The 20,759-nt window shown below is 42.9% G+C and overlaps 1 protein-coding gene across 6 annotated transcripts in view; it reads left to right on the top strand.

The window, feature by feature from the left end:
- Fyb (FYN binding protein) overlaps positions 1-20,759 on the top strand; it is a 155,732-nt gene that overhangs the window by 41,981 nt on the left and 92,992 nt on the right. For 3 of the 6 annotated variants that reach the window (XM_013514953.1, XM_005386235.2, XM_013514955.1), the window contains exon 2: positions 17,625-18,786. In XM_013514953.1, the coding sequence (XP_013370407.1) occupies positions 17,625-18,786 (1,162 nt within the window). Of the gene's footprint in view, positions 1-2,532; positions 2,733-3,201; positions 3,364-17,624; positions 18,787-20,759 lie in introns of those variants that run through there. The other 3 variants (XM_013514952.1, XM_013514954.1, XM_005386236.2) reach the window with 3 other exon arrangements.

Genomic DNA, 20,759 nt, shown 5'->3' with positions numbered 1-20,759 from the left:
AACAAAACATTCAATTTTGAAATTGAAACTTTCTAAATAGTTATATTTCTTCTGTGCCATTTTAGAAAGCAAAATTTTAAAGATGTATATTTCAACATATGTGTATATTTTCAACATATAGGGGCTCAGGGATATACATTTCTGGACACTCCCCTTCTCTTTCTTAAGGTAATTATATCAAAAAACAACAAACCAGGAAGCTGTTTCTGGCTTCTAATACTTTAATTCATTTTGAATTTTGTAAAGTGACTTTTGTATGCTAGGAATCAAAGATAAATATTCACAGTACCCACCCTCAGGAGTGTGAGATCTGGTCAGTAAGACAAACAATTAAGATAATTAAAAGGCAGCCAAATAGCCTTACCCAGACTTATTGGGACTGAGCTCAGAAGGAGGTGCCATCTGCCCTGGGCTTTGAGGCAAGACTCAGAGTTAATCAGTGAAAGAGAAGTAGGGAAGGCACATTCAAGGAGGCAGGGCACGTTCCTCATTGGTAGATTACTTTGTTTTATTTTCCTTGGGGCATCAAAGGGATGTTGATGGAGGGGAGAAGAAAAGAGTAATTCCAAACTCTAACCAGGGTTCCTTCGTGGACAAGATCAAGGGTCCAGCCTTTGGTAAAATCCTCCTCAACTCTCCTGCCTCCCTGCAGTAGGAATTACCTCTTTCTGTACAGTTCCACAGCCCTTTGAGCTTAACACTCACCCCAGTGTGCCATGTTCAGTGGTCCTGGAAGTGGTTAAAATATAGATCTGGTTGCAGTAAAAGAGATCCAATGAAAATGAAAATTTTAAAAGTTAACTTTCTCCTTCTCTCTTCCCTCCTTCGTAATCATCCAGCAAAATTCAGAGGCAGGAAGGCTGTTCCTGTGGCAGGGCTAAGGCTCTTCCTACATTCTGGCTTTCCCATCCCTACCGAATTGACCTGGTCATTCATGGACCAGGATGGCTCAGTTTGTCCAGCACTCCAGCCAGCAGGGAGGAGAGCATGAGGCCACCTCTTTAGGGGCATCCGAAGAAGCCACATTAGCCACTTCTGCTGAGATTGCACTGGCCAAAACTAAGTTGTGTGGTTACACTTAATTGTGTGCCTACTGAAAAGGCAGAAGTTTCCTACAGTAGAACAAGTGTTGGCATTATTTTTTTGAGAGGGACACATAGGAAATATTTTAGACCACCTACAGTCCTGTCATGTCACTGTCAGCATTGTCTTTCTCTTTTCTTCCTTGTTCTTATTCTGTTCATTCTTTTGTGTATTTTATCACTTTTATAAAAACCATTCTTTTTTTTTTTTTTCCTGGTACTTTGGGTTTTTTTGGTTTTTTTCCTGGTACTGGGAATCAAACTCATGACTTTGCACTTGACAGGCAGGCACTGTGCCACTGAGCTAAATCCCCAGCCCCAAACCATTCTTATTTTGAGAGCTACATGATAAAGGACATGCACCAATTTGGCATGTAGCCATAATAGGTGTCTTAGTCATTTTTTTGTCACTGGGACAAAATGCCCAACACCCACAATTTCAAGGAGGAAAGGTTTACTTCGGCTCACAGTTTCAGTCCATGGCTAGCTGGCTCCAAGGCAGAAAGGCATGGTGGGAGGGGCCGGGCAAAGGGAAGCTGCTCAGATCATGGGGGCCTGGAAGCAGAGAGAAAAGGGAGGGCCCAAAGAGGGGGATATCCCCTTCCAGGTCACACCCCCAAGGCACACCTCCTCCGCCCAGACCTCACCTCCTAACAGCAGGTCAGCTAGATGGCCCCCATGGGTCATCACCTTCCAGAAGCCTCACCTGGGCGAACATGAGGCTCTCAGGGGACCTTCTCCATCCAAACCGAATCAGTGACAAATCTCTGCTGTGAAGGAAGGGAGGAGTCACACTGGGAGGGCAGTGGGACTCTAACTTTTACAAGATCGTGAGCCACTAACAGAAGCGCTTGTCTTGTTCACCTTTCTGGTTTCAGTGCAGTGATCCATACAGCTGGTGGCTGTTTATGATGAATGCATGCTTGCATGTATGCTCGCGTGCATGAAAGAGAAGAAGGAAGTAGAAGGGGCAAATTTGATAACCACAGTTTGGTAACATTCCATTCAGTCCCAGTGGTAATCTTTTAACATAGATTGTCTTCTGTATACTCTGTTTTTCCTAGACAGAGTTTGAAGAAACATCGAATGCGGAGTCCGTCCTATGCACACGCCCCCTTCAGTTGATATGGTCGAGCGCCTGCTTCACCTGCAAACTAAAGTTAGTTAGGTCCCAAATATGCTGCCTGTGGAAAAGCACCTTGTTCATGCAGGACATCTCTCCTTGACCTCCGCTGAGTATGTGGTGGATCCCAGGACCTCAGGCTTTAGGGCTCCCCTCTTGGACTGCCCCAGTGGCCAGCAGCCACTGTTGTTTTGCTCTTCTGAAGATCACATGTTTAGCGGGATGTCAGCAGAAGTGCACAGGCTGAATGGACACATTTTAGTTCCCTTCTTTCTCCTCCTTCTTACACAATATCCTGAGGCCATAACAGAACTTTTTCTTATTTAAGCCACCCTGGTAGGGGAGGGAGGGGTAGCTCACTCAACCATTGCCTGGGATGAAGCCCTGCCAGCCATCAGAAAATGCCATCGTTCTTGTATTCTGCATGCAAGGCAGATGCTACAGCCAAAACTGCGGGTACCCAGGCTCTGGCCCCAAGAACACCCACTAAATGAGACCACCCTTCCACCTTCTTCTGCAATAGTCAGGTAACTGCTCTGCTAACATTTCTTCTTTTAGGAGGAAAAGAGACCGCCTCCAACATCTGGCAGCATACACTGTAGACTGAATAACCAAGGGAAAGGAGTGATTTATTGTAAAATAGCAGGACAAATGGGCCTCAGATCCTAACCCTCAGATTCAGTGTAGCCAGAAGGGTGATAAACAGATTAAAATGCATTGGGGATGTGTCTGCCACTTGCTCCTTCATATCTGTGTGGGCCTCTCCGGCACTGTAACCTCCTGCTCCACAGGTATTAAATGATGTCTGGCAACAAAACCAGAGACCAGGCCCTGTTGCCCTCAGGGCTGAGCACAGATGCTTTATTTCATCCTGGCTCTTAACAAGTGTGTGTTCGTCCTTTTGATGAGGAAGAACTACTTTCAATTTCCCCAAACCCTAAGCTCTGGCAGGGGGTGGCTACTCACGTGAGATTTCTACAGAGACTAAGGCAAGGGCCCACACTGCTGCTAAACTGGCCTCAGAGGCCCACCTGGCAAGCTGGAGAAAGGACAAATCACTGCAAATCAGCGGGGAAGCCTTTCAGAAAAACCAGTGACTCCAGGCTTTGCTTGGAGCCTCGAGGTATCTTGTTTGCCTTACTGCTTCCTCTGAAAAATGTATGACATTTTTTCTACTTTGAGGTAGATGTATCGGGAAATGATATGTAGTGAAAAAGAACAAGCCTCTAACTCTGCCGCCTATGCACTGTGTGGCTGACTACAACAGAACACGTAACCTTTCTCTGGCTCAGATTTCGCATTTAAAAATGGGCGCAATAATAGTGTGGACTTCATAGGGTTGTCATGAGGATAAAGTTATATACGCTTATTGTGTCATAAATGTGATTCTGTGATACTAATACTTGCTTTTTGAACTATGTAGGCATCAGAAACAGACTGTTTTGTGTAGAAAAGTAAATGAGTTTATCGCCCCGGGGTCAAAGCTAGGCTGTGCCTTTCTGCTCCTGCTATGAAACTGCCAGGGAGGTCCAGTGGAAACCAAACACGTACATGTACAAGCTGAGAGGCAACTTGAAGCAGTCTAAGGCCCCAAGAAATTAGTGACAAATGAAAGGTGAAAGGCAGACAGATGAGGTTCTTTCTGATGAAACTGCATCTTTAAAATGTGCCTCTAAAGGATACCTTGACTATTTAAACAATTGTGATATGTGTTCTGGGAATATCCTGGAAAAGCTGGTCTTCTGTTTCAGAGGGGAAAGGTTGGAAAGCATTCCGCTTCCCTTGGGAAATCGCTTGATTGCCATTTCTGTCCGTGTATCTACCGCTGAGCTCCAAATTCTCCCCAGCTATCACTACCACCCAGAGACTCTGTCCCAGGACGCCCTGAAAGTGAGTCAGGCCCAGCACAGCAGCCACACCGCCATCTAGCGGTCAGAGCGCTAAGTCCAGGCCCTATCTTGGAAGCTTTTGCGGGTGTGAGGTGCTTTCAACCCCATTTTGTACTACCTGCATCGCGTGTTGAAAGGAGGGGCACATGTCTGGGTGAATGGATGCCCCCGAAACCATACTCTTACGTTAAATAAATCGGACATATATGTGTAAATATCCGATTGTTTCGCTGGTGTGAGAAAGTGAAAGTGTAAATAAGGACCAAAATGTACAATAGGTACTGTGAAATAGGAAGAAAATGTTCAGATAGGAAGGGGAAGAAGGGAGAGGGAGGGGACGGGGGAAAGAAAAAGAAAAAAGAGAAAAGAAGGAAAAGTGGAAACAAAGCTCTTGTAAATAAGGAGGGGAAGAGGGTTGAAGGGCGGGGAGGGGACTGGGAATAAGAGTCAAGCTATGTCACGTACAGGTGCAAATTCCCTGTGGTGAATGCGATCATTATGTGTATCTAAAGTGGACCAATAAACTTAATTGATTAACAAAAGTAAGAGGAGAGGGCAAGCAGGGGACGTGGCAAGGCTCTTGCATCCGTGTGAGGAGTGGCCAGGGGCGGCTGCTGGGGGTCACTTGTGAGAACAAGGACGCGGCTCACTGGCAGATTTTGCTCCCGTGGCTGCTGGGGCTGTAGCTTCAGAACCAAGATCTGAATCGCGTGGGGCTCTGCCGGGCACCAGCTGCGGGCTGCGAGAGAATAAACGCACCTCTCCGTGGGTAAGTTTCCAAGTCTGCAAAACAGAGCTTACACTAATTTCTCCATAGGTTTGTTAAGAGATAGGTCTGAAAACTCCTAGACCAGTTTCTGGCTCAGACGCCAACCCACAAAGTTGTCTGTTCTTCTTTCCCCAGATTTAAATACAATTTAATAGTTCAGTTCCGAAATAAGTTATTTTAGGTGAAATCATGAATTCCCTAACACTTGATATTAATATATTGCCCTAATTTTCCAAAAAACCTCTGAGGAACCAGTACTCACAGTGGATGGAGTATTTATGAAAAATCTGCCATGATGTGGAGGTGTATGAGAGAGAGAGAGACCCTCAAAACTGCATGAACTAGGAAATAGCTTGTATCTCATGTCTTCACAGCAGAACTAGAGTGCCAAGATGTGAGACTTGGATTTATAAATGCTTTTCAAAGCAGTGGGTTTGGGAAAGGGACAGATGTGTTCTTTCTTTTGCTTTTATTTCTCTTGTGGTCCTGGGGATTGAACCTGGGGTCTTTGCACTGAGAACATCTCCAGCCCTTTTTCTTAGTTTTTGTTTTGAGACAGGATCTCACTAAGTCATTCAGTTGGCCAGGTTGAACTCAAACTTACAATCCTCCTGCCTCAGCCTCACAGAGATTACAGGCATGTGCCATTGCACCTGAACGGAACAGACATGTTGTTTTAAATCCTGAAGCTTTTTCTCCAGAACTGAAGTCAAAATCATAAAAGTTCCCTAGAGGAACAAACGGAAACGTTTCCCTGCTCATTTCAGTCAAGAAGCCTCAGATTCCTAAGACAGAGGCCACGCAAAAAGGAGGGAGTGACCGATTTTTTGAAAGAAGATTGCTCGTTGCTTAGACTTCGTTTCCCAACCTCATGCTTTGCGGCACCAGGCTGCTTCAGTAATGGTTCATCATGAACCTGGGATTCTCCATCTTTAGGGAATAACTTAGTCTCCTATTTAATATCCTTTTTCTTCCTTCCTCAGGCTTCTGCTCTCTGTCTTTCTGCTTCCAGCTTTGTGCTTTGCTTCAGCACATTGCATCAGAGCCTCTGATTTTTATATTGAAAGTGAAATCCTTCCAAAGGCAGCGGGATTTTACTCATTTTGATGTCCTAATTTCCTCACTTTCTTCTCAATACGCAACGTCTTGGTATCTACAAAGACTGTGTTTCCCCTGTTGCATGTCTTCCACTGTTCTTTTCCACTTCAGTTGGACAAAAAGACTTCTCATTAGAGAAAAAATATCTCAGCAGTAACTCTGTACTTCTTGCCCCACAAAACATTTTAGTGTGAAAGATGATATTTTTCACTATCTTCCTTTTTGGAACAATTGATGTTGCATCTCCTCCTAATTCTACCCAGGATGTTGTGAGGATAGACCTTCATACCCGCTGGGGAACGTGAGAATGTGGTGTTCGTCATAGTCTACATGTGGGACACAGCCCTATCCTATGTCATATTCTCCGGTTGACATCCTAAGAAGTTTGGGTTTAGTCCAGATATGAACACTGAATGGAATGTTCTTTTCAAAACACTCAGCCCACAAAGTCTGCAATGGGTGCATGATGGGAAGCCTTCTGAACCATGAATGTTACACTGTTTTGGAAACCCAGGGAACTGCACTGAATGGCAGAAAGGTACCATTCACAGCTAAGCCATTGGGTCCCAGGGATTCCTCAGGTCACTGAGGAATTCAGTGACTCTATGATATCTGGGCACTTGAGCTGATTTCCCAGGCGCTATGTGTTAAGACCGAGACAGATCCAGAGAACTTATTGAGTACATTGGACTCATCAGTATCATAGAATCATCTTCACTGCTAAAGTATGAGAACTTTGGGGCAGTATAAGGAGACAGGTGACGTGGCTTAGGAACATGATACTATTGCTGCCTGGTAGTGTCCATCGCCTATATTATTTGGTGTTTGAGCTTGATGCCCCAAGGTCGCTAATGCAAGTCCAAAGGGTAGGGAAGATGGACACTGTTCTGATTTATGTAACTCAGCAGGTGTTGGAGGTAAGCAGTCTGGAAGGCATTGTGCTGATCACAGGTCCTACGGGACTAGGTTGATAAATTGCACCTCTAGGATTAATAACATTTATGAGTTCATCCACAAGCTTCTCCAGATTAGTCTGGTCTTTTGCAATCTGTAGCAGCCCAGTGCAGTATTTAATTGATTCTACCAGGCTACTTGTCGCTTTGAGAGTTTCAGCATTCTTTCTCTTCACTATGTTTATAGTTTTGAAGCTTGTCATGAAAGACTTTTAATTGCCTATCAAGATTTTAAGTAACTATGAATCTTTGTATGTTTCTTATCAAAGTCTTGGATGCTAGGAACAAATTCTGGATTCAGACCCCCGGAGGATGATAGGAAGGAGGCAGAAGAACGCATTTACACCTGTGGTCTGGTCCCAGGCAGTCAGCAGGACCTCAGGAGCTCAGAGGTGGGGAATGGCCCCTCTTCTAGATCCTTGGGGTCTACTAACTCTGCAAGAAGCCCAAAAGAAAGCCATTCTCCAAAGCCCTGCCCTCTGTGCCTCCTGGGGAGGGAGGAGGGACCTCAGCTGGTGCCTCTTTCTCTCTCTGTGACCAGCTCTTCAGCTGTGTTGCCCACGGCCCAGCCGAGGCTCAGTCTGTGCCTTAGAACACAGTAACAGCCTCACCCCTGCCCCAATCTTACCCTCACTAACAGGTGCATTCTTGTCACTACTGCTTTTGGGGGAGCAAGTTGCTATAGAGGCTGGTGCCTATGCCCTAACTACACCATTTTATATTTCCACCAATAGTGCATAAGTGCTTAAATTTCTCCAAATTCTTGCCAACACTTGTTATTTTCTATTTTTTATTATAATAGTTACCCTAATGTATGTGGCTTAAATTTTAATTAAAAGAAAATTTATTAATAAATGATTCTTTTGGTAATATTTTTATCCTTTCTAAAAACCATACAGCATTGAGAAGATCAAAAAATAGGAGTTTGGTGTGTTTCATGTTTCATTCCTGTTCTTTGAATTAACCACTGATGTCAGTGCTTTGTTTTGCACTGTTATCCAGACCAAAGTTATTTTATATAAATGTATTGTCATCGATCTGAGTTGCCATGGGAAATCCCAAATCATACTCTCTTTATATTCCTGTCATATCTCTTTACATCCCTTTTAAACCTCTCCTGGTAATAAGTTTTGAGCCAAAGCAAGATGGACAGCAGACATCAACCCATGCAGACATTGGATGGATCAGAACAGTGCCCTAGGCCTTGAATCCATCCATGTTGGATGGCTCATGTCATGACTCTAGCAGAGTTTTGAAGCTAGTTTATGCTAAAAGAGACCTATTGTTATCTACCTGACACTCTGCTTTGACATGGGCACATACTGACCAATCATTTTAAAAAGCAGGCAAAGTTGTTGGTCTTCATTGTTTGCCTTTTTCTAATCACCATAACATTGCAAGTCAGTTCAGAGGTTTTGGCCTAAAGCCTTACATCCTCGTTGCTCAGCTCAGACCTGTCGTGGTTCCAACCTTAAGTAGGACAGAAATGATCACACTCCCTTCCTATGGTTAGCACTTCCTATAGAAGCACTTTGGAAAGATGAGGAAGCCTTGGAAAAGAGGGGAGTTAGGTGCTAAGAGCAAGATGTACACCTCAGAAAGCTTAAAATGGAGAACATCACAGTTTTAACAAGCAAAGGTGAAACCAAAGTGAAAGGCCCATGACAAAGGTGAGAGAAGTTGCTCAGCTCCTGGCAGGATTGTTACCACACAGTTATGAGAGAGAGAGAAAAAGTGGGATAAGAGGTGTGAGATGATTGTATTCCTTAATCTTGATTATTATACACCGCATGCATTTTCTTCAGACTTCAAAAGAAGAGACGGAGTAAGAGCTAGGGTAGAGCATGCCCACACGATCATATTCTGCACAGTGAAATTGCAAGGTTGTCCCCATTCCTGTTTCTGGACTCTCCCATACTCTCCACTTACTGTCCAGTTTTTACTTTCCTCAAAGCAAACTCCGGATCACTCACTAACCTGCAGCTACCACCTGGCTTCGGTTAGCTTGCTGGCCTTGCCCTTCTGGGAAGCTCTCTTCACAAAGCTCTGCTCACATGCTGGGAAGGAAGTGTCCAGGAAGCCCCACAGAAGGCCTTGTCTGTCCTCCCTCACCCCACACCATTACTTTCAGTTTCTGGCTTCTTGTCAGATGAAGAAAAGCCACCCAGTGCCCAGGGACATATGTTTGTGTGAGTCTGTGCATTTATGTGTTGAGAGTGATCTACAGGGAAAAAGGAATATAACATTCATCTTTCATTTTTTCCATGTCAAACCGTATCTTTCTCAGTCACCAAGAATTGTTATATCAAATTTCATATATATTTAGCAAAATGAATTTTATTTTGCTAGTTTATACTGCATATGTACATATATGAAGACAGACCAACCACAAAAAATAGTAACTGAAATTAAGGTTTCTGAGTTCAGACCCTTGCAGATGTGGGAAAAAGGTGGAAGAAATGTACACTGTCCCAGGCAGCATGCATTAAACAGTATCCTCAGAACCATTGAGCCACCAATTAAATACTCATGAAAACATTTTTCAATTATGTACAAGCTCATTAATCAAAATATATATATTCCTCAAAGACCACCCTCTAATTTGGTATGTTTAGTTACTGCAGGCTGAAGGAACTTGAGGAATCCTAGGAAATGTAAGCTAATTTGCTATAAAAATATACCAGATGAAATAACGGAAACCAATAGGTTTGGAATCCTTTGTTTCTCTATACCATTTACATCTCACTCTCTATCCTCTGCATTCCATTCTCATCAGTACCATTCCATTCTCATCAAGAAGTCAAAAACTTACAGTGGAACAGACAAAAGAAATGCAAGAGAAGTTATTTATTTATATGTAAGCCACTGGAGGTCATGCCAAAGTCAAAACTGTATTTGCATAGGAGCTGTTTGGTAGGATCATAAAGAGAACGCATGAAGGTTCTGTTTTGTAGATGGTGATGATTTTCAAACTCCTGGTCTTTAAAGATACAGAAATGCAGCTGGCCAATGCACCTTAAGAGCACAAGATGTGGACATTTAGGAGGTGGGCCTTCACCATGTAAGCTTTTGGGGTTTGCTGAACTCTCTTGCTTCCCCTACTTCCATTCACCCCTAGAACAGAGTAGAAACAAGGAAAAGACTCAGTAGCAAAAGGCTGGGACAATAGCAGAGTGTCCTGTACAGCAAGGCACACAGAGGACTCGGGCCAGCCTTCCAACCAGGACCCCATCTACACCAGATGCTTCATGACCACAACGAGCCTCATGGTGTCGGCCACGGAGACAGAGCTCTGCTGCTGCTGGAGTTGGTGCGGCGGCATTTCCACCTTCACAAGTCACAGACAGTCATTGCCCTGAAGGCTGGCGCTGCTACTTCCGCCACCAGCTCCTCCTACCCGAGCCCTTGCCCAGCATCTGAAGCAGCCTGCTCCTGCCCCAAGAACTCAATTTGCGGTGAGAGACAAGTTCCCACATCCTGTTGAAATGGGCCTGCTGCTCTCTCCAGCCGACTGGAACGCATCACAGCTCATTAACAACGAAGCAGCAAGTCTATTAGCCATCTCAGAATGGGTGCATGATGAGAGGTCAACAAAGACGCTGCAGAAATCATTTTCCAGCTATCATCTGTGTGATCAGTCATGGTGAAAGGAGTACACTCGGTCCATCAGCCAGGGTGTTTAACGCATAAATGGGGAGAAAAGTGCCAGGCCTTAAGGGAGTGTTTGGGGGAGGGTGCTACTGCTGAGGAAAGAAAATAAAATCACAGCCCTGTTTTTACATTCATTATGTAAACAATGCACACATTAAATACATAAATTATAATTCATTAAGTACCTAAACATTTAGACAATGTTAAGGGGGATAAAATTGTTTACTGTAGTTTTTCTGTCTAAAATAACAACACACCACCTACTACATTTGAGATGAGTTTTGTGAGAAGTACTATATCTTCAGTTAGCTTGCAGTAACCCTAACTATACAAGCAAAAGCAATTAGAAGTTTTATTTTGTAATTTCTGACAATAATGAGTTTTCAGATTATTTTAAGATTTTAAAAATTTCCTTTTCTGTGGTAATCCCAGCATTCGGGAGGCTGAGGCAGGAGGATCACTGCCAGTTCAAGATCAGCCTGGGCTACAAAGCGAGCTCAAGGGCAGCCTGAACTGCATAGCAAGACCCTGTCTCAAAAAGACAAAAAAAAAAATTTCCTTTTCCAAACTCACTAGATATAATTGATTTAAGTACTTTTATGGAGAAAGGACAGCTTTCCACTGCAGGTGTGTGTGTGTGTGAGCGCGCTCGTTCTCATACACCATGTGTTGATAAGGGGCGGAGGGCTCATTAGTGGAGAGCATATCTGTTGTTTTCTTTCATGTGGGGCAGTGGTGGTGAACTTATGGCATATGTGCCACAGCTGGCTCTTTGTATGATTGAAAGCTCTAAAAGGTTTGCCATCACTGACCTAGGCAATGCCCAGGATCAAGGCTGAATGCTATTGCTCTTCAAAAGTTTCAACGGTTTGAATTTATGACGTTTCTCAGAGCATTACGACCTATCTCAAGGATCCAAAGTTTCCCTAGCCTGGGGAAGAACTTTCTTTTCAGTTTGTTACAAACTCTCATTGTTCCCCAAGTTAGCCTCACTTTTATGATCTTTCTTCCCCTACCTCACTAGTAGTTCTGATGACAGGCATGTGCCACTGTGTCTGGCCTTTCAGTCTTTTTGTTATGCTTTCTGCTGTCTTTGGCAGAGTGGGTCTTGATCATTACTCCAGTAGAAGTTGAGGCTTTGCTATGCAGAATGCCGCCCTCCCCTGCCTCCTTCTTTCTTCCACACACTGTGGCTACTTTCTCAGAAACCTTGGCAAGCTCATGTGTCCTCTGATGCAACTGAATCTGGGGTCATAATGCAGACAACAGTCCAGTGGCAGGAATTAATGATGTGCAGTGAGAGAAACCAGCAATTCAGACTAAGTCATGGGTAAATAACTATTTCAACATAACGATAAAAATCTCACACATGCTAAAAATATGTTAATACTTTTTAAAGAAACAATTTGAGTAAACTGTTGTCACTGCTTACGTGCCGTCAAGTGAAGACACCTTTTTCTCTCTTCTCGTGGGCGCTATCCAGGGAAGAATATCCACAGCCATAGGAGTGAGTTCTCTCCTCTTGTTTAATTGCGAAATGACACAAACACCTCCTAAGAAGTAAAATCTGGCTTCCAAGATATTTTAAGTTCATTATTTATCCCAACTTCATGAATTTTTTATTTCCTTTGTTCTTTAAAACACATACTAAGCATCAACTTTTCAAAGGCATGTAACTTTAAAAACTACCTCTAGTTGTATAGTTATATCACTTTTATATCACTTCATTTCTGTGTAGTTATCTATAGGGTTGAGAGTACATTCTGTTGTTTAAAAAAAAATTATAAGTAGATTTTCTGCTTAGGTATTCATGATCAATAGAACTGTCTCAGGATTTCTTAACCTTGGAACAATTGCCATTTTGAACTGAGCTTGCTTTCCTACGGGAGTCTGTTCTGTGCGTGGAACAGGATGTTAGGCATCATCCGCAACTCTGTCGCTGCGTGCCAGTGCTGCCCTTGCTCTCCGTACCTGGTCCTGTCAATCAAAGCTGCCTCCAGACGCTGTACGCCCTGGGGGAAAGCTACACCCCAGACAAGAACCACTGGACTACTTTAATACCCAAGACATATTTCAAAGCACAAATACCATCACAATAAATCCAAACAAAGAAAAGCCTTGTTCCTAAAAACAGAACATATTTTAGTTTCCTATATGAAAGTATGGAAACAAACTGAGAACTAAAGGAAATATTTTCTGGATAAATACAGTGTCTTGATGTCTGTCCACAGCATCTCAGCTTTTATTTACATATATACTGGGTTAGTTGCCTTTGGGTAGATTGCTAAAATCAAAGAAGACTTTGTGGAATCGGGGAGTGTGAACTAGTAAACCGGAAGATGTGACAAAATGAATTTTGTTAGCAGCCATCTTTCCAGGGACTGTGGCAAACACACAAGCTTAAACTAGCAAAGATATGCAAATCTGAACAAGAGGAAGATACACAGGGACTAAAGGAAGTGGATTTCTCTGAAAGGAGTTTCTACAGTTGTGTCTGCATAATTACGGAGCAGCGTACCTGGGTAGTTTGGGCTAAGCATTTGCTAAGCACAGAAGAAGTGGAAGTAACAACAAATTGCTTCAAATAACTTCAAAGACGAAGTTTCAAGTAATTTGAAATGAAATGTTTTGCATAAAATATTATAATCTCTGAGGTCTTCTAGATTGTGAAATACTTCTTCTTAAGAGTTGGTAGAAGCTCAATCTTACATCATTAAGAGTTTAACAAGATCTTCCAACTGACATACACCAATATGAACCAATTGGCAAGAGAAAAAAGCTGAGTTAAAATTGAAAATATTTAACAACTTATGGGGCACAGGTACCAAACAATCAGAATGGTTGCCAGTCATGCTTACAACTGCAGTGGTATACATCAACTGTGCACCAGCCCTGGAAAAAACAAGATATAGAGGAGGAGCTTCTGTTTGTGCAAAAATGAGAGTAGTAGGAAGGCTATATGTATTTGAAGATTTATATACACATGCATATTTATGTATATATTTATATATTTACATCTGCATTATTCATCATCTACATAAGAAATTAGTAGCGGTGGTTGTTTCTTGAGGGGACAGAAGAGGGTCATCAAATCATTTATGTGCAAAAAAGTCCATTTGATGGTAAAAGGGAGCATTACTATCATTTCAGAATAAACGGCATACCTTTGTTCGACACTAGTAAATCAGGATATATGGTCACCCCAGTACTGGCAAGACTAGGTTTAGGGGTTGTAAAAGGCATATTTTTTACTCTGACATACAACAAAACATTTCTCCTACCTGATTTTTTTCCTTAAAAAATTTTTTAAAAAGTTCTTGGAATGGAACAGATATTCAATCTGTAAAGAAATCACAATGCAAAAATGTTTATTTTAATCATTTTTCTCTTTCTGTTACTCTCATTAAGGAAATAATCTAGCTATTCTTGATCAGGATAAGGTGTTGAAATTTTGGGTGTTGAAAATTTTTTCTAATACATTTCTTAATAATGGTGATGACCAAGCAAACTCTAAAGCTAGCTAAGAAATCACCGGTTTTGATTAAACAGTTGTGGAGTGCAGGCTGCTGATTGGCTAGCCCCATCAATAAGTCAGGGACCCCTTTCTGTTCTTTCACAGGGTCCTACAGAGGAATGTGTTGCTCATTCTTTCCCTCTCAGCTTCTGGGGGAAATGACCCAGGAGCATATATATTTCATCACTTTGGTTTAAAAATAAGATATAATGTTAGTGATTGTAACTTCAAAGTTGGTCACACGGGAAAAATGATGCTATGTGACTAGTGAGTGAGAAGAAACAATGATAGCAAATACTCACTGAGTATTTATTGCATTTAATTCTCTGCCTAAGCACTTGACCTGCATTCATGCATTTAGTCCTTACCAAATAAGCAAAAACCCTGTGGCACACAGGGTCACCATTCACATTTTTGAGATGAAGAAACTCAGCCTCAGAGGAGTGAAGTAACTGTTAAATCATGCGGCAAGTAAGTGGCACACTTACTAGGTCTGAGTCTAAGCGGGCAAGGCCAGAGCCTGTGTTATTAACCCGCACAGAGCGCCTCTTAGGTCGGGCGTGGCAGTCAAGAGACAAAGCTTCCAATTCCAAACCGACAACTACCATATTTTCTAAACTAAAGAGAGGGCTGACTAAAACCTAACCATGGGCTACAGGATTTAGTGGGTTTTCCCCTCCGTGGGATCCAAAAGGTGAAGTTGCTGTAACACAGAAGGATTTCATTTCCTCACCATTACAGTGAGAGAGGGAAACTAGATTAATTTTTAAGATTTTGTTTTATAAAGCTAGGAAAGCTTTCTATGTGCCAATACTTTGTTTAAAGCACTTTACAAGTCTGAACTTGTTTAGCTTTCCTAAGTCCTATAGACGTTGTTGTTGTCAGTATGGAGGAAAGCAAACTAGTTTATGCTTCTTGCCTGAGTTTAGAAAGCTAGTACGATTCAACAGAGCTTACCTGGCTTCCAAGTTTCTGCTCTAATCACTCTGCTCTGCAGCCCCTTTTGTTATAAATTTAGGATGAACTGTAGATCTAGAGTGCAGATTATAAAACATAGAAGTCTAGAATCTGCCAGAAAGACAGCCTTCCCTCCAGGTGGGGAGCAAGTTTCTATATTGGGTGTTTGTTTGACGCTGGGGCTGGGAACCAGGGCCTTGTGCTTGCTAAGCGAGCAGTCTACCGCTGAGCTACACCCTCACCGTGGTATCTGCTATTTCTTTGTGCTTCTCATGCAGACCTTCAGAGCCTTCTGTAACCACGATCTCCCTGGAGGTTCAGGAGAGGACCCTTCCTCTCCTACTTCCTCCCGCAGCACCCCAAATCTCCCTAGTTCTGCTGTCTTGCTGCCGGTCACCTTCAGGAATTGCCTGAGGACTGGAGGAAATCAGGGGGACAGAAAGTGGTACAGGGAGGGCAAGTTAGAGAGCAGAAATCTAAGGAGTAAGGTATAAAACACAACCTGGAAATTGCTGAGTTTTTAAGGTTTCTTCTCCCGCCCACGTCCTTCCCCCAGCTCTACAAATACACATGTGCATGCGCATTGGTAAGGAGACAAACTCACGCTGAGAGCCCCATTTCTGGCCTAATCACTGTGCAGAGTACTCAGCTCAATGCCAACCCTTCTTCCCCTAACACATATTGCAGTTTCAGAGGTGTTAGGCTGATGTTTAGGTGTTGTGTGAAGACAGAAAGGAATGAGACACTTTCTGGCCTTGGGAATCCTAGGCAGACCTGAGTTTGTCTTCCCATAAGTCCTTAATGCTTCTTTTTTTTCCCTCCTGGGGGTACTAGCCCTTCACACAGATAAATACCCAGCCATTTCTTTAAAAAGTTTCTTTTTTTTTATTTTGAGAGAGGGTTTTACTAAGTCCCAAGTTGAGCTTGAACTTGTGATCATCTTGCCTCAGCCTCTCAGGATGGGGGATTACAAGGGTGCACCATCACTCCAGCTTATTACTTATAATTTCTAACAGTAACAGTTTCCATATATTGAGCCCATCCTAGGAGCCAGGCAGGAATTTTACAAATTCCATTTCTAATGTACATGGTAATGCTGGTAACTACGTGTCATTACTCATTTATAGATGGTATAACCAAAGCCCCAACAATCTTAATGACCTAAAATTCAGACCAAACTCCCATGCTCTTTTCATGGCATCTTCCTGCAGTTTCAGCCTCAATTTTCTTTACTGTGAGGTAGAGTCCAATAATGCCTTTTTCTTACAAGAGCTGTGAGAAAGAAACAAGACAACATACAATCACGCGCATGCATTCACACACTGAGCGATGGTTCTGATCAGTACTGGAGAAGACAGCACAGTGGTTGGTAAGGAGTGTCTGTGGCGTTACCCTGTGTCAAGAACAGGGGACAAATCTCGGCTGCACAGAATCTAGGGGAGTGGTATTTGTACGGAGCCTTGAAAGAGAAGTGTGTTTTAGTGTGTGACAAGAATCAGTGAAAGGTGAGACATAGATATTTTCTAGGTGAAATTTAAAGCCTGAAAAGGGAGACTGTCACAGCCACATGCGCACCTTTGGTGATTACTTAAAGTCTCACATGTTCTCATATTTCTAAAAGAACGTGACAGTTACAACCCCTGGCTGCTGAAAGAACAAATGCATCACTAATTTTCCCAGATGAAGTGGATTGTAACCCCTGAGGAAGCCAAACACTGGATATCTTTGCTCTATAATACTCCCATTCTAGATGAGGTAGGCAGAGGCTGTGTAGTAGGACCTGAGGAAAAGTGAGAAAATCATTGCAAAAGATACACAACTAGTAGGAAAAAAGGTCTGGAAATGACTTTCCAGCAGTCCTTTCTGTCTCCATGTCTCCGGCACTATGTGCCTCCAGACAGGGCCAATTCTGGAAATGAGCACGCTCTGCCTGCCAGTCCTGATGCAGCTGAATCATTAGCACTCAGCATTTATAAGTAATTAGAAAACCCACCCTGTTACTTTCTCACATAAAGGAAGCAGTTGTCATGTTCATCTCCCTGACAGCAAGCAGACCGAACATGTGGATAAGACCCAGAAAACTCCTGAAACTCACGAAGATGTTGAACATGGCCATGCTGCATAAAACCCACAGCCTAAATTTACAGGAGGACTTTACTTTCATTTTTTTCAGTGTAGCTTTCCATTTCATAGTCTCAATTTGTAAAAGATGGAAGAATTCATCTGTTGATCACTTCTATAGTTTTTCAAATTTAAAAAAAAGGTAGATAGATATTAAGTCACAAATCCAATAAGATAGCTAGAGAAATGGTAAAGGAGAAAAGACAAGTGTTACTTAAGCAAAAATAAGCAAATCACGCTGAAATGACCAAAAAAATTTTTTTAAAAAGTGTATGCACAGAACCCTTCCCTTTCAAGAAACTCTCACAACTTATTTTGCCATAGAGGAACTTAAATGTTACAATATCTCGGTAACCAATCAGCAGAGCTGCCGGCCTCAAACCAGGAAGCCTGTTAAGGTATAGTATGTTGAACTGTGCAAGTGAGACTTGTGGTTCTCAGCTAGTTTTTGTTCCCTGTGCTTGTAGGATGGGAAAGCAGATGTGAAGTCCCTCATGGCGAAGTTCAACTCGGGCAGCACCCCAACAGAGGAGGTCTTAAGCAATAACCGGCCCTTCAAAGTCACAGCACAAAACTCACCTTCGGGAATACAAGCAAGAAAGAACTTATTTGACAACCAGGGAAATGTCACCCCTCCCGCAGGATCCAGCAACGTGCCCAAGTTTGGGACTTCAAAGCCACCTTTGGCAGTGAAACCTACTTTTGAGGAAAAGCTCGACAAGGAGCCCAAACCCCCTTTTTTAAAGCCTACTGGAGTGGGCCAAAGATTTGGAACACCGGCAAACTCGGCCGCCAGAGACTCTGACATAAAAGTGGGATTTCCAAAACCTGGAGGCCTCAAGCCCATCAATTTGCCCAAAGAAGATTCCAAACCTGTGTTTCCCCGGCCTCCTGGGAATAAGCCGTCACTTCACAGTGTGAACCAAGACCAAGATGCGAAGACACCAGGCCCAAAGCCTGGGCCTGCTCCTCCAGCCACGGAAAATGAACAGAGGCAAGCATTCCCCAAGTTGGCTGGGCCTAAAGGCAAGTTTATGTCAACCTCACAAGATCATGATGCCAAACCCCTCTTTCCCAAACCCACCACTGGCCAGAAGCCAGCCCTGGGCTCTGAGAATGCCCATGAAGACGAGAGCCTCACCAAGAATGTGTTTGCCCAGAAAGGATCCCCCATACTTCTAGGAGCCAAGTGCAAGGGAGGCTCTTTAAAACCAACAAGGGAAGACTCAGAAAATAAAGGCCATGGGGGTGACGTATCAAGTTCTCCATTTGCTGGCGTGGTTCTGAAACCTGCTGGAAGCCGAGGGAGCCCAGGACTGTCCAGAAATGGTGAAGAAAATAAAGAATATAGGAAGATAGATGCTGCTAAAAATGTCTTCCTCAGCAAGGTAAATCAGGAAGCGTCAGCTTCGGGGGCTGCTCCCACCAAGTTCCCTAAGCCTCCTTCCAAGCTGATGGCGGGAGGGCCCTGGGGCCAAAATCAAGAGAAAGAAAAGGAAGACAAAACTCCAGCAGTCCCAAAACAGAAACCATTGCCTCCTTTGTCTACCTTGGGTCCACCTCCACCAAAACCCAGCAGACCACCCCACGTTGACCTGACGAAATTCCAAAGAGCTGATTCTGCAAACAGTGAGTTATTTTCTCATTGCTAAACAGTATGGTTTGTTCCACAGCAGGAGGTGTTTTAGCTTCTGGGGGAAAAGTTGTACAAGGAATGATCCCATAACTGGTACTCGTGCATGTAAGTGATGAATTTTCTTTGGCATTTCTTTCTTTTGTGGTGGGAGGTCTGAGAAAGTAGGAAGTCTGAATGTAAGCATTCTATGAGAAAATGCCTTGGTGGCTGGGTTTTCAGGAGCAGGGGTGGAAATACATCCATTTGATTGATAAATGGTTTTGCTTAATGGTAACCATTGCACTTACTTCCTCAGTTGGATTTCATTTCATTTCTGTTGAAAGAGACTGAGGTACGTTATTTTTGCTACCAGAAATGAGACAGTCGGAGAAGTGAGCAAACTTCTAAGTAAGTAATTCCCAAAGGGTCAACTAAGATGACCAGGGACATTTGGTGATGTCTGGAGGCATTGTTGATTGTCGGGATCAGGGAGGCTGTTGATATCAGTGAGGAGAGGGCCGGGATGCTGGTAAACATCCCACCCTGCCCAGGAAAGCCCCTCACTTCAAAGAATCATTCAGGCAAAACCTGAATAGTACTGAGGATGACGGAACTTCTTCTAAATCATTTCAAAGAGCCTCACCATTCATGTTTCCTAAGCCCGATACTCAAACAAGACAGGAAAAGGACTCTTAGGAGATGATCATTTTTGTCTCATATTTTAGATTTTTAAATTTCTCAGTTTAGTTTTATGAATTTATTCATAAGTATTGCATAGCTAGAAAAATAAGGCAGACAAAGGAGTGCATTAATCCATTTTGGGTAAACAGTTTAATTTTTTTTACCAGGGATGTCACTGGAATATTTTGGAATGTGGTATAACTTGATGCTGAATGGCTGGGTAAAGATTTGTAAAATCCCACATCATGAGGAAGAAAACCTCACGCGTGTCTGAGATGATTAACATTTTTGGCAAAGGATGTGCAATTGTTGTTGAATGTAAGATGGAAAAAAGCATGCTTATAAGTGACTGTGTCTCTATTAGTCATACAGTTCTCTTTACAGAATTATGGTTTAATTTAAAGCAGTTCTAGACCTAAGAGCTGTTTTCCATTTTTGCACTGTGGAAACATCTTCAGTGTATCATTTTCCTCAGATCAATGTACTTTTTGTTAATAAACAGAGAGTGAGCACATCCTCCACTAATCCTGCCATGTAGAAAGCTAGCTTACAATGAGCCCTGATTATCTTCCTCCGAGAAAGACTCAGCCCGGTGTCAGCCTCTCACCTCTCATCTTGTTCCAATGCTGATTCATAACTCAAAACTGTTATTTTTGTGAGAACCTCTAAATGATTCCTTATTTCTTCTGCATCACAAACAAAAAAAATTAACTATCCTACCGTCCTTTTTATGGCTGTGAGTTTATGCCAGGGAAATGGTTCTGAAGTTAAGCAAAAGTCTTTGGGAGTTTCCTTCCGCACCTTCCGTCTGCGTTTCCACTCCTCTTCCACATTTGGGTGGTGGTGACACGGCTTTTGGAGGCATCTCCACAAACATTAATGCTAAGGACGTCCTCTTTGTGACTGCAGGCCCAGCCAGGTCAGCGTGAAGGATCGCCAGCACAGCAGAGTGACAAGGAGCCAGGCCGGGCTACAGAGCAGGCAGTATTATCCTCATCCTCTTGCTCCTAACTTTGCGTCCCTTTTCCTCTCCTGACTTTCCCTCCCTGCTACCCAGTTGCCCAGAACATCGTCTTTATTTGAAATCCTGTCGTCACTGTTATCTTCTTAACCTCTGATCCCTCAGGATATATTATGATCAGAAATGTAGCCTCTTGCCTTGTTATCTACTTCTTCCACAAATCAAAAGTCAATGCCTCCATGTAAATTGACCTCAACTTGGTGTCAGGATGAAGAAATCTGAAACACATCATTGGGTTCTGAATAATGCCCTTTTTATTTTATTTTAAAGAAAATTTAAAAAGGA

The sequence above is a fragment of the Chinchilla lanigera genome, unplaced genomic scaffold (genome assembly GCF_000276665.1).
Source record: "Chinchilla lanigera isolate Chin_1 unplaced genomic scaffold, ChiLan1.0 scaffold00025, whole genome shotgun sequence".
NCBI classification, from domain to species: domain Eukaryota; kingdom Metazoa; phylum Chordata; class Mammalia; order Rodentia; family Chinchillidae; genus Chinchilla; species Chinchilla lanigera.
The sequence above is the reverse complement of the archived record's forward strand: the minus strand, read 5'-3'. Positions and strand labels throughout refer to the sequence as shown.